We start from the raw sequence: 14495 nt of genomic DNA on the forward strand, positions 1-14495 counted from the left end.
TCAGCAGTGGCCCGCACTCGCTCCTCCTCCTGATGACGTCATCACAACAGAACTCCTTTGGGGTTTTTATTCAGGAAAATTCTGAGGGGAAAAATATTAGGTTAAAAATGAGAAAGTACACTTCCTCGTCAAAATTATCTAATAGTGACATTATCTACAATAAAATAAAAAGTAACGACGTTCCAACATACAGGACATTTTAATTAATTTAATCGTTTCCATTGACCAAAAATTTAAACACTAAAATTACACCAAAATAATAACGTGTGCTCTTAATTACGACATAAAAATGACGGAAGACGAAAATTTAGTGGTCAAAATCAGTTATGCTAAAAGTTGTTAGCATCGACGTCATCATTGCGCGCCAGACCCCGGAAATAAAACCTCTTTGTTTTTGTCGCCTTTAAATTAGCTTAACTGTGTCTTTAACATCTAATAAACTTTGATAACTTACAATATTCCCTCATGGAGGACATGTACGTCAAACCAGGTAGGAGAAAATATCTTTATTGCTTGTAATGTCATGATATTTAGTGTTGTATTCCGTCAAGTTTGGTGCTAACTAGCGCGACACGTCACCGTTGATATAAACTATAAATCTTGTATATTTATAAATTGTAAAGGCATAATGGAGCTTTCCGACATTTTTTTTTTAAAACTAATATGACTGTTTGGAAATACGTTACGGTAGTATAACAACGTTTTATATAAAGTGGCAGTGAAAGCTGTAACAAGTTCATAAACACTGCACTACAATGTACAGTACACTAATATAATAGTAACTGTATAATGTTACTGTGCTAATACAGTGTATGTACATTACAATATTACTGTAATTAGCCTGCATGTACATTCCAGTAATATTGTAATGTACAATATATAAGCCAAAAGTATTTGGCCACCTGGCTTGACTCACATATGAACTTGAAGTGCCATCCCATTCCTAACCCATAGGGTTCAATATGATGTCAGTCCACCTTTTGCAGCTATTACAGCTTCAACTCTTCTGGGAAGGCTGTCCACAAGGTTGCGGAGTGTGTTTATAGGAATTTTCCACCATTCTTCCAAAAGCACATTGGTGAGGTCACACACAGAAGGCCTGGCTCCCAGTCCCAGTTCTAATTCATCCCAAAGGTGTTCCATCAGGTTCAGGTCAGGACTCTGTGCAGGCCAGTCAAGTTCATCCACACCAGACTCTGTCATCCATGTCTTTATGGACCTTGCTTTGTGCACTGGTGCACAGTCATGTTGGAAGAGGTAGGGGCCCGCTCCAAACTGTTCCCACAAGGTTGGGAGCATGGAATTGTCCAAAATGTTATGGTTTTCTGTCTTGCCTCTGGTGAGGGCGGTACACCCCCCCCCTCCCCCACCCCACACCTTCACCACCGCTTGTTTCCCCTCGGGGTGATGGACGGCTTGCAGCAGCAGTTGCCCTCCAGGGCCCCAACTCCCCGCCCCTCTGTTGCAAGTTGTCGTGATTAAATGTAGCGTGTTTATGTGTGCATTACGGAGGTTTTTTCCCCACTCCAGTCTAGGCCCCCTTAGGAGCCCAGTCTAGATTGTATTTTTTTACTCATCTTCTTCCCCAGCGTTTTACCTTTTTCTTATCTTTTACGGGGCGCCTTTGGCGACCCATCAGCGTTTCTGTTCTGTAACCCTGTACACTGTTTGTTTGTCTAATCTTGAACGGGTTTGTGCTGAAAACATAGTTTCGCTGTACTTGTGCAATGACAATAAAGTCCTATCCTATCCTGTATCCTGGAGCATTCAAAGTTCCTTTCACTGGAACTAAGGGGCCAAGTCCAACTCCTGAAAAACAACCCCCATAATTCCTCCTCCACCAAATTTCACACTAGGCACAATGCAGTCCGAAATGTAGCGTTCTCCTGGCAACCTCCAAACCCAGACTGGTCCATCTGATTGCCAGATGGAAAAGCCTGATTCATCAGTCCAAAGAACGTGTCTCCACTGCTCTAGAGTCCAGTGGCGACATGCTTTACACCACTGCATCCCACGCTTTGCATTGGACTTGGTGATGTATGGCTTAGATGCAGCTGCTTGGCCATGGAAACCCATTCCACGAAGCTCTCTGCGTACAGTACGTGGGCTAATTGGAAGGTCACATGAAGTTTGGAGCTCTGTAGCAACTGACTGTGCAGAAAGTCTTTGCACTATGCGCGTCAGCATCCGCTGACCCCTCTCTGTCAGTTTACGTGGCCTACCACTTGGTGGCTGAGTTGCTGTTGTTCCCAAACTCTTCCATTTTCTTATAATAAAGCCGACAGTTGACTTTGGAATATTTAGGAGCGAGGACATTTCATGACTGGATTTGTTGCACAGGTGGCATCCTATGACAGTTCCACGCTGGAAATCACTGAGAGCGGCCCATTCTTTCACAAATGTTTGTAGAAACAGTCTCCATGCCTAAGTGCTTGTTTTATACACCTGTGGCCGGGCCAAGTGATTAGGACACCTGATTCTGATCATTTGGAAGGGTGGCCAAATACTTTTGGCAATATAGTGTATATTAAAGTAATATTATAATGTACGCAAGTACATTACAGTAATATTGTAATGTACACCATGCTGTATACTTTGTGAGGTAACAGAATAGTCTCTTGACATCAAAAGACAGCTGCCAGTGATGATTTTATTTGCGACAATATTCTTAATATTTGTAGGTGTTGACACTCTGGAACCAATATTTCCGATGGTGTGTAATCACGCCTAATTGTGTTGTCTAGGCAACCAGGAACGAGGATGGAACGACCCACCGCAGATGTCTTACGGCCTGCAGATGGCCCGGGGACCACAGAAGAACCTTCTGAACAAAAGAGCAGCGCTGCCTGGTGAGACAACATGAAATCCGCTCTTGTGTTGTTGTACGTACGTTTGAAGTGACTTGGATATTCCTTTTGAGTGAAGAAAGAAGATAAATAAGGTAAGGTACGCAGTGTTAGTACACAGTTGGATTGAAAACATTTAAAGAAAGATGAGCTGAGAATTTTCTAGTCAGTCCACTATCATCAGCTGTTTTCTTTAACCCGATGGCCTCACAGGTGTGGCTCCACCTCCCAAGACTCCTCAAGCCAGTCCTCCAAGTGCACCCCCCTCTTGTGGTGTAGCCCCGCCTCCTACAGGTAAGGCTTTTTGGTGTTCTGGTGGAATCGCTGTAAGTAGTATTGATCAATTTAACCAATCCTTGCAACTTTGCCATAAACTTCCCCTCTCATTTTGGCCAATTGTTGTCATTTTTGCTAATGGAATTTGTCTCGGAGCAGCACTAAAATGTCTACTTTCCAAAACTCTGTTTGTTTGACCTACTCGGTGGCCTAGTGGTAAGAGTTTCCACCCTGAGATCGGTAGGTTGTGGGTTCAAACCCCGGCCGAGTCATACCAAAGACTATAAAAATGGGACCCATTTTGCTGCTTGGCACTCAGCATCAAGGGTTGGAATTGGGGGTTAAATCACCAAAAATGTTTCCCGGGCGCGGCCACCGCTGCTGCCCACTGCTCCCCTCACCTCCCAGAGGGTGAACAAGGGGATAGGTCAAATGCAGAGGACAAATTTCACCACACCTAGTGTGTGTGTGACAATCATTGGTACTTTAACTTTAACTTAACACACACACACACGCGCACACACACATTCTTGTATTTGTTACCTTCTTGAGACCGGAGAAAAATGCCTCCCTCTTTAGGACCACCCTTTCTAGATATATAAAGATTTGTATTTACAACATTAATAATATATACATACTATGCAAATATAAAAAAACTTGTTGTGAAAAATGAGTTGGAATTTCACAAGAAAAAGGTCACAATTTCACAAGAAAAGCGTATATTTTGGCAGTATTTTAATAAAAGTGGTAGTTTCACTCAACACAAGTCAAAATTTTACAAAAAAACTGAACATTTGTGCAATATTATGACAAAAGTTGGAATTTTACTCAGTAACTGTCGCAATTTTACAAGAAAAGCTTAAGATTTTGGTAATTTTACGAAAGGAGTCGCAATTTTACTCGACAAAAGTCACGATTTTATAAGAAAACTTAAAAATGTTGGCAATAGTATAATAATAATCAGAATTTTAATGTCACTATTTTACAAGAACAACAAAAAATTGTCATTATTGTGATAAAAGTCAGAATTGTATACGACAAACGTCACCATTTTGCATTAAAAAGTAATAATTTTACGAGAAAACATTGCAATATTACAGAAACAGAAAGAATAAGAGAAATTGTTCCCAATTTTATAAGAAAAAAGTCGACACATTGTGAGAAAAAGACTGCTTTTAGTTCATTTATTTTTTTATTTGTAATTGGTTTTTAATCTTCATTATTTATTTCAAGTTACTACAGTATGTCTCTATATACATATTTTTTTAATTAATTATGGCCAAAGGGGGCGCATTTCAATTTCTTACCAAGAATCACCAAAAATTATTCCCGGGCGCGGCCACCGCTGCTGCTCACTGCTCCCCTCACCTCCCAGAGGGTGAACAAGGAGATGGGGCAAATGCAGATGACAAATTTCACCACACCTAGTGTGTGTGTGACGATCATTGGTACTTTAACTTTTAACCTTTCTTGTCGGGCTGTAACAATTCACGGAAATAATGGTAACTGTGGTAAAACTCCCGACATTTAGTATTAGCGTTTGAAATGAAAACAATGGAAAAAAACGTGATTGATAACTGCACTTTGATGGACTGACTGGTGCCAGCTTGCTCGCTTAATTGCCAACATGAAATCAAGAGACAGTAACCTCATTAAGAAAGAACATAAACGACTTATATAAACCTATATAAACACGATACTGTCTGAGTAACTAAGATATTTAATTGTTTACATTAAACCTACAGCGGTGCTCACTTAGAACAGAGTGATCATTCTATTCTCAGAGGAATATGAGAAATATGTATGCCTCTGCTGGGGTGGTGGGGAGCATGGCCAGAGACAGGAGCAGACCCAACAAAGCAACCAAAAGCCACCAACTGCCCACCAACTCTCGGCCAGTGTGTATAAATGTAGTAAATAAAGTGGATTGGATTGGAGGTGTTTTTTACAGTGCATTCAAGGACCGTTGAAAAGAGGAGGACGCCACAACGCCAGAAAAAATTAATAATACATTTTATTTGTTGCACATTTTTCATTGAAATAAATCTTAAAGGCCTACTGAAAGCCACTACTACCGACCACGCAGTCTGATAGTTTATATATCAATGATGAAATCTTAACATTGCAACACATGCCAATACGGCCGGGTTAACTTATAAAGTGACATTTTAAATTTGCAGCTAAACTTCCGGTTCGAAACGCCTCTGAGGATGAGGTATGCGCGTGACGTAGCCCGGGGAACCCGGGTATGCCTTCCACATTGAAGCCAATACGAAATAGCTGTTTTCATCTCATTCTGGGTGTATTCTGGACATCTGTGTTGGTGAATGTGTTGCAATTATGTTCATTGCATTATGGAGAAAGAAGCTGAGCAAGCAAAGAAGAAAGTTGTCGGTGCGAAGCGTCTATTTTGCGAGGGAAGTCAGCAGCAACACGTACACAGCCGGCGCTTCTTTGTTTACATTCCCGAAAGATGCAGTCAAGATGGAAGAACTCGGATAACAGAGACTCTAACCAGGAGGACTTTTGACTTCGATACACAGACGCCTGTAGAGAACTGGGACAACACAGACTCTTACCAGGATTACTTTGATTTGGATGACAAAGACGCAGACGTGCTACCGTGAGTATGCAGCTTTGGCTTCTAAACATTTGATCACTTGACCGTACGTGCGCGTCACGTACCGTAACTTTTTAAAAATATATAAGCTTTATGAACCTTGGGTTAGGTGAACGGTCTTTTGGGCTGAGTGATTGTGTGTGTTGATCAGGTGTTTGAATTGTATTGGCGTGTTCTATGGAGCTAGGAGCTAGCAGAGGAGCTAGGAGCTAGCATAACAAACACTTAGGTGTTTTTATGCAGGATTAATTTGTGGCATATTAAATATAAGCCTGGTTGTGTTGTGGCTAATAGAGTATATATATGTCTTGTGTTTATTTACTGTTGTAGTCATTCCCAGCTGAATATCAGGTCACCCCCAGCTCTCACAGCATCTTCCCTATCTGAATAGCTTCAACTTCCCACTAGTCCTTCACTTGCACTTTACTCATCCACAAATCTTTCATCCTCGCTCAAATTAATGGGGAAATTGTCGCTTTCTCGGTCCGAATCTCTCTCACTTCATGCGGCCATCATTGTAAACAATAGGGAACTTTGCGTATATGTTCAATTGACTACGTCACGCTACTTCCGGTAGTAGCAAGCCTTTTTTTTTATCAGATACCAAAAGTTGCGATCTTTATCGTCGTTGTTCTATACTAAATCCTTTCAGCAAAAATATGGCAATATCGCAAAATGATCAAGTATGACACATAGAATAGATCTGCTATCCCCGTTTAAATAAAAAAAATTCATTTCAGTAGGCCTTTAAAGCACTAAAGTACAAAGCAAACAAAGAAAGATAAAATACTAAACACTATCAGTGAAGCATAAGAAACACAAATTATATAACGGTGTGTCTTATTTATCTTAGGTATTTGAAAAAAATACTTATAGTTACAAGATTTCACTGCGTGTATAAGTACTCTTAGTACATATTCAACAATACCGCAATAATAAGGATAACCCTGATCATTTTGGTCACAATAACAGTGATGTTATTGTTACTCTCATAGTTTCTTGTGTAGACAAGCCAAGAAAAACAATGTGTAACAATGTCCCAACTAGAGATGTCTGATAATGGCTTTTTTGACGATATTCCGATATTGTCCAACTCTTAATTACCGATTCCGATATCAACCGATACCGATATATACAGTCGTGGAATTAACACATTATTATGCCTAATTTTGTTGTGATGCATTAGATGCATTAAACAATGTAACAAGGTTTTCCAAAATAAATCAACTCAAGTTATGGAAAAAAATGCCAACATGGCACTGCCATATTTATTATTGAAGTCACAAAGTGCATTATTTTTTTTAACATGCCTCAAAACAGCAGCTTGGAATTTGGGACATGCTCTCCCTGAGAGAGCATGAGGAGGTGGAGGTGGGCGGGGTTGTATATTGTAGCGTCCCGGAAGAGTTAGTGCTGCAAGGGGTTCTGGGTATTTGTTCTGTTGTGTTTATGTTGTGTTACGGTGCGGATGTTATCCCGAAATGTGTTTGTCATTCTTGTTTGGTGTGGGTTCACAGTGTGGTGCATATTTGTAACAGTGTTAAAGTTGTTTATACGGTCACTCTCAGTGTGACCTGTATGGCTGTTGACCAAGTATGGAATGCATTCACTTGTGTGTGTGAAAAGCCGTAGATATTATGTGATTGGACCGGCACGCAAAGGCAGTGCCTTTAAGGTTTATTGGCGCTCTGTACTTCTCCCTAGGTCCGTGTACCACTCCGTACAGCGGTGTTTTAAAAAGTCATAAATTTTACTTTTTGAAACCGATACCGATAATTTCCGATATTACATTTTAAAGCATTAATCAGCCGATAATATCGGCAGCCCGATATTATCGGACATCCCTAGTCCCAACTCTTTATTTCCCCAACGGCACATTTGTCATCCTCACCCGTAACTAGGGTTGGGTATCGTTTGAATTCGAACGATTCCGGTTCCGATTCCGGTTCCTGACAATTCTCGATTCCAATTCTTTTAAGAGGCTGGGTCAAAAAAAAGTTTAGGATATTTTAAATGAGCTAGCTAACCTACAGTCTTTCTGAATGAAATAGTCTGACATTCTCCATCAATTTTAATTCTATTAACTTTTTATGAACTTTACTATAAATTCCTCACAGGGCTGTTTTCAACTAGAATATAAATATCAAATCTATGAACTTGCATATAAATATTATAAATTATGAATACATTTTCCCAGGGGTACACTTTCCTCAAGAGAGCTTTATTTTTGAAAACCTCATGAAAACACATTTACACATAAGTGTATGATGCTGCAGGAAACCTCATGAAAACACATTTACACATAAGTGTATGATGCTGCAGGAAACCTCATGAAAACACATTTACACATAAGTGTATGATGCTGCAGGAAACCTCATGAAAACACATTTACACATAAGTGTATGATGCTGCAGGAAACCTCATGAAAACACATTTACACATAAGTGTATGATGCTGCAGGAAACCTCATGAAAACACATTTACACACACAAGTGTATGATGCTGCAGGTACTTAAAAATGTTACCGTGCTCCCACTGATGGGCTAACCTGGTGTAGAAAAGCAAATAAACAATAAGAAACAACTTGCAAAACCCAGTCCAGATTAGCAGCAGGTACAGTATAAAATCAGAGACAGTTCTTGTTTAGGAAAATGACCATATCCGCCTTCTCAGGCAGGACGCGTGAGCGTTCTGGACAGATAGTGTCTCCTGCTGTGGAAAATACATGTTCGCTGGGTGTGGAAGAAGCTTGAACGCATAAATAGGAGAAAGCGATATCTGACAGCAAAGGATAAGTCTTTTGTTGGTTCCACCGGACCACCACCATGCAGCAGGGTCGTCAGACATAAGTATCGGTGGAACGTCCTGGTACATCTGCAGCTCTCTCTCCACTCGTTTCTTGATGGACATGGAGCTCTGTTATTTCGCGGTTATTTCATTTTTTTTTGTAAAGTAAAGCCACACTTTCGACCGCCGACGCCCGCTATCCATGCTTCAGCTTGACTGACTCGCTCGGCTATGCTAACACTTCCGGCGGTGGGCGCTTCTTCGTTGGTGTTCAGCGGCTTCTTCTTCCGGTTCGGCGGTCATATTTTTTTCCGGCCGGCGGACTGGGTATCGAAAATAGGAATCGAAATTTAAACTTTTGAACGATTCCGGGAGAATCGGAAAGTTAGTCCCGGTTTCAATCGATACTCGATACCCAACCCTACCCGTAACTCAGACCTACTTCTGCTTCCCGTCTACAACGCTGAGGCTTCTACGTAAAGTACTAGTTTGTAAACTTTTAGCAACACACCCGCATCGTCACTTCCCTTGTTTACTTATCTTTTTATAACTACCTTATGTAAATAAGGCAATTGAGAACAGATTGTCGTTTACAATGCTGACCTGGCCAAGAGGCAGCATTTAGACTGACAGAGATGTTGAAGGGTGATGATTAGGGATGTGCCGATCGATCGATTAATATCGGCCCATTTTTGTATTTGTAAAGTATGTGACTGCCATTGTGGATGAATGCCTTTTGTCACAAACGGTGATCCTCTTTGGCTGACACTGTATTTCTAGTACCCCAAATGGCTAGAAGCTAATTATGTGTCTTCATACTTTGTGTGAAGCCGCTCTCCTAAGATACTATTAATCACCTACCATTTTAATATCATTATCAAGTAGTATTATCACTGGAGGACGAGGCTAAACATGTTACACACAGAGAGCAAGCCAGGAGCTGTGCTAAGATAGCGTGAAACAACATCAAGAAATAAGAGATTGGTAAAGTTTAAGAAGTGTAGATGCAAGCAGATATTAACAGGAAGTGAACAGTTAGATTAATAAGAGTTATAGAGGGGATAATATAACAGCAACTGTTACTGAGTCAGCATTGTCGCGGTCAGCACACCACATGAACAGTAAGCGGACCCTCAGATCGATCCATGAATTGGTGGCGTCGATACCAAGGGTAGTTTAATGTATTATGCATACGTTCCTTTTTGACTGTACTTGAATGTATAATAGACTGTATTTATATTATTCACATGTGAATAATGCTGTATAATAGACTGTATTTATATTATTCACATGTGAATAATGCTGTATAATAGACTGTATTTATATCATTCACATGTGAATAATGCTGTATAATAGACTGTGTTTATATTATTCACATGTGAATAATGCTGTATAATAGACTGTATTTATATCATTCACATGTGAATAATGCTGTATAATAGACTGTATTTATATTATTCACATGTGAATAATGCTGAATAATAGACTGTATTTATATTATTCACATGTGAATAATGCTGTATAATAGGCTGTATTTTTATTATTCACATGTGAATAATGCTGTATAATAGACTGTATTTATATTATTCACATGTAAAAAAAATACCTAAGTGTTTATTGTTTATTGTGAGCGAACTGTGGTGCTGAATTTTCCCCACCGATCAATAAAGTACTTTCTATTCTATCTATTCTATTCTAGTATCAGTAAATTATCGATATTTGAGTGATTAGATTGATATTTTTTTCCCTCAAAATCATTTTGTTATTGTTTTATTTTATGTTTACAAATTATGGGAATAATTCCATGAACACAGGAGGACTTTGAGTGCAAAAAGCAAATAATTGAAAAGAGTAGTACCATTGATTTTTTTGGATTGTATGTATTAAATGTAGTGTGAAACACGGTGAAGTCCAAATGGACCACGTTCCAGACCCTGAACGTGTATGTTTTGGGATATTTTGGTGACAAACTCATGTCACCCACAGCCCGCCTTGCTGGCTGGATGGCCACGCCTTCTGCTGCTGCAAGGCCAACGAAGATTCCGAGTGACGACGACGGCGGCCAATCAGAGGGTGAGCCCGACATGGAGGGCGTGGTCAAGGTGCTCCAGCAAGCACTGGCTGCATGCAGACGTGAAGTCACAGTGAGTTGCAATCAAATGTCAATCAATCAACTATAAAGTGTCTGTTGATCAATAAGAAAGTGTCAACCAATCGATAATAAAGTGTCCATCAATCAATAATAAAGTGTCTATCAATCTATAACAAAGTCAATAATCAATGATAAGTGGTCAATCAGTCGATAATAAAGTGTATATGAATCGATATTAAATTTTCACTCAATCGATAATAATGTCAATCAATAAAATATCAAAATAATAATAAACTGTCAATCAATCTATGATAAAATCTTAATCAATCAATGATAAAGGTTCAATCAAAAAAGTGTCAATCAATCGGTGATAAGATAAGAAATTTTCAATCGATAATAGTGTCCATCAATCAATAATTAAGTGTCAATCAATTGATGATAAAGTATCAATCGATGATAAAGTGCCAATTAATCGATGATAAAGCGTCAAACAATTGATAATAAAGAAGTGTGTATGAATCAATATTAAATTTTCACTCAATCGATAATAAAGTGTCAATCAATCGATAATAAAGTGTCAATCCATCAATAATAATTAATCAGTCAATAATAAATTGGCAATCAATCTATGATACAAACTCAATCAATCAATGGTAAAGTCTCAACCAACAATAAAGTGTCAATCGATGATAGTGTCAATAAATCGATAATAAAGTGTCAACCAATAATAAAGTGTCAATCGATAATAAAGTGTCAATCAATCGATAATAAAGTGTCAACCAATAATAAAGTGTCAATCATCCGATAATAAAGTATCAATCGATGATAAAGGGTCAATCAATCGATAATAAAGTGTACATCAGTCGATAGTAAATTTTCAATCAATAAAGTTTCAATCAATCAATAATAGTGTCCATCAATCGATAATAAAGTGTACATAAGTCGATAATACATTTTCAATCAATAAAGAATCAATCAATAACAGTGTCCATCAATCGATAATAAAGTGTCCATTAATTGATAATAGAATGTCCATCAATCAATAATAAAGTGTCCCTCAATTGACAATAAAATGCCAATCAATCAATAATAAAGTGTCAATCAATTGATGATAAGGTCTCAATCAATCAATAATAAAGTGTCCATCAATTGATAATAAAGTGTCAATCAATTGATGATAGTGTCAATCAATTGATGATAGTGTCAATCAATCAATAATAAAGTGTCCATCAATCGATAATAAGGTGTCAATCAATTGATAATAAAGTGTCAATCAATCGATAATAAAATTAAATCGATAAAGTGTCAATCAATTGATGATAAATTGTCAATCAATTGATAATAAAGTGTCCATCAATCGATTATGAAATGTCAGTCAATGGATGATCATGTGTCAATCAATCGACAATAAAGTGTCAATCAATAGATAACAAATGGTCAATTAATCAATAACCACACATTTGAATAAATGTTTGCACCTTTTTGCAGCCTCAGGTGTGTAGTGACGTGGAAAAGAGACTCCGCATCTTTCAGGACAGTTGGACTCGACTGAGTCTCCCTGTGAGGAGACGCATGAAGACATTGTCTCTAGGTGACCTTCTTTTGTTGTCCATCTCTTTTTGTCTTGTTGTTGTCTGTCTTTTGTTGTCTTGTTGTTTGTGTCTTGTTGTTGTCTGTCTCTTGTTGTCTTGTTTGTGTCTTGTTGTTGTCTGTCTCTTGTTGTCTTGTTTGTGTCTTGTTGTTGTCTGTGTGTTGTCTTGTTCTGTCTTTTCTCTTCTGTTGTCTGTCTCTTGTTGCCTCAATCTTTTGTTGTATTAGTCTTGTTGTCTTGTTCCGTCTTTTGTTGTATTTGTCTTGTTGTTGTCGTTGTCTTGTTCCGTCTTTTGTTGTCTTGGTCTTGTTGTCTGTCTCTTGTCTTGTCTGTCTTTTCTCTTCTCTTGTTGTCTTCTCTGTTATTTCTATTTTGTTGTTGTCTGTTTCCTGTTGTCTTGTTCTCTGTCTTTTCTCTTCTGTTGTCTGTCTCTTGTTGCCTTTATATTTGTTGTATTTGTCTTGTTGTCTTTGTCTTGTTCCGTATTTTGTTGTCTTTGTCTTGTTGTCTGTCTCTTGTTGTCTTCTCTGTCTTTTCTCTTGTTGTCTGTCTCTTCTTGTCTTGTTGTCTGTGTCTTGTTGACCGTCTTTTATTGTCTTCTCTGTCTTTTCTACTTTGTTGTCTGTCTCCTGTTGTCTTGTTGTTGTCTGTCTCTTGTTGTCTTGTTTATGTCTTGTTGTTGTCTGTCTGTTGTCTTGTTCTCTGTCTTTTCTCTTCTCTTCTGTTGTCTGTTTCTTATTGCCTTCTCTGTCTTTTCTCTTCTCTTGTGTCTGTCTCTTGTTGTCTTATTGTCTGCTGCTTCTTGTGTTCTCTGTCTTTTGTCTTCTGTTATCTGTCTGTTGTTGTCTTGTTTTTTGTTCTCTTGTTGTCTTCTTTGTCTTTTCTCTTCTCTTGTTGTTTGTCTCTTGTTGTTGTCTCTCTATTGTTGTCTTGTTGTTGTCTGTGTCTTGTTGTCCGTCTTTTGTTGTCCTCTCTGTCTTTTCTACTTCGTTGTTGTCTGTCTCCTGTTGTCTTGATGTTTTCTGTCTCTTGTTGTTGTCTATCTCTTGTTGTCTTGTTGTTGTCTGTTTCTTGCTGTCTATCTCTTGTTGTCTTGTTGTTGTCTGTCTTGTTATCCGTCTTTTGTTTTCTTCTCTGTCTTGTCTACTTTGATCTTGTCTGTCTCCTGTTGTTTATCTCTTGTTGTCTTGTCTGTCTTTTGTTGTCTTTTCTACTTTGCCGTTGTCTGTTTCCTGTTGTCTTGTTGTTGTCTGTCTCTTGTTGTGTTCTCTGTCTTTTCTCTTCTGTTGTTGTCTGTCTCTTGTTGTCTTGTTGGTGTTTGTCTGGTTGTTGTCTTCTCTGTCTTTTCGATTTTGTTGTTGTTTGTCTCTTGTTATCTGTCTCTTGTTGGGTTGTTTTGTTGCCTGTCTCTTGTTGTCTTGTTGTTTGTTTCTTGCTGTCTGTCTCTTGTTGTCCAGTTGTCTGTCTTTTGTGTGTTGTTGTATTTTTCTTTTTGTCTTGTTTGTTCTTTCTGTCTCGTGTGCCTCTTATTTATTATTTTCCTGTCTTCTTGATGTTTCTATTTGCCGTGACAGTCTTGTCCGTGTGTCCAGAGCTGCAGGCTTGTAGGTGGGACCGGGCCGATGAGCTCCACCGCTCCCTGATGGTGGATCATGTGACCGAGGTGAGCCAATGGATGGTCGGTGTGAAGCGACTCATCGCAGAGACCAGAAAACTTAGTCCGGAAGCTTTAGAAGTGCTTAAGGACTCTGAAGGACCAACACTGGACTCTTCACAGAATGACGTGTTGCAATTGTGATGTCGTCGCACACTCCCATGTTTTAAAACCAAAGCAGCTAGGGTTGGTCGCCATGGCAGCAGGAGGTCAAAGGTCGCTTTTGTCTGTGTGCTGTTCAAAGTTGTTCATCACTAAAAGGACATCTGACAAAATGAAAACGCTTCTCAAATATGTCTTCTGTCGTTAGTGGCCGCAGTGACGTCATGTGACCAGTAGGAGGCGGCAAGGTTTCCTTGTTCATGACACTGGTAAAGATCATAACAACCATGTGACCTCAAGTGGATTTAAGCCAATAAGAGATGCTCTTTTGTTATTTTGAGCAAAGGTGTGCGTAATGCTCTTGTGGGGTTTGGACCTGGCTTGGCACCAGCCTGGCACCTTCTTGGCACCATCTTGGTGCTGCTGTTGAGGGAAGGTTCGAGGCGAGCGAGGTGGTGTTTAGTGTTTACTGTGTAGGTGTAGCGAAGACACTTACATGACTTTTTACTAACAAGATGCTTACCTAT

At 39.1% G+C, this 14495-nt stretch overlaps 1 protein-coding gene across 1 annotated transcript; it reads left to right on the forward strand.

The window, feature by feature from the left end:
- Nucleotides 1-333: 333 nt before the first annotated feature.
- On the forward strand, nucleotides 334-14488 carry sra1 (steroid receptor RNA activator 1). The gene is made up of 6 exons (XM_062070192.1): nucleotides 334-490; nucleotides 2745-2849; nucleotides 3060-3140; nucleotides 10516-10673; nucleotides 12110-12212; nucleotides 13805-14488. Exons 1-6 carry the CDS (start codon nucleotides 466-468, stop codon nucleotides 14008-14010), a joined length of 678 nt encoding a protein of 225 aa, XP_061926176.1. The 5' UTR covers nucleotides 334-465; the 3' UTR covers nucleotides 14011-14488.
- The last annotated feature ends 7 nt before the right edge of the window (nucleotides 14489-14495 follow it).

Source organism: Entelurus aequoreus, linkage group LG14 (assembly GCF_033978785.1).
Source record: "Entelurus aequoreus isolate RoL-2023_Sb linkage group LG14, RoL_Eaeq_v1.1, whole genome shotgun sequence".
NCBI lineage: Eukaryota > Metazoa > Chordata > Actinopteri > Syngnathiformes > Syngnathidae > Entelurus > Entelurus aequoreus.

Coding starts and splice junctions, on each gene's coding strand:
- sra1 (XM_062070192.1), top strand. CDS start 466: ATGGAGGACATGTACGTCAAACCAG. Junction 2,850..3,059: donor CAAAAGAGCAGCGCTGCCTG/GTGAGACAACAT, acceptor ATGGCCTCACAG/GTGTGGCTCCACCTCCCAAG. Junction 12,213..13,804: donor CATGAAGACATTGTCTCTAG/GTGACCTTCTTT, acceptor CCGTGTGTCCAG/AGCTGCAGGCTTGTAGGTGG.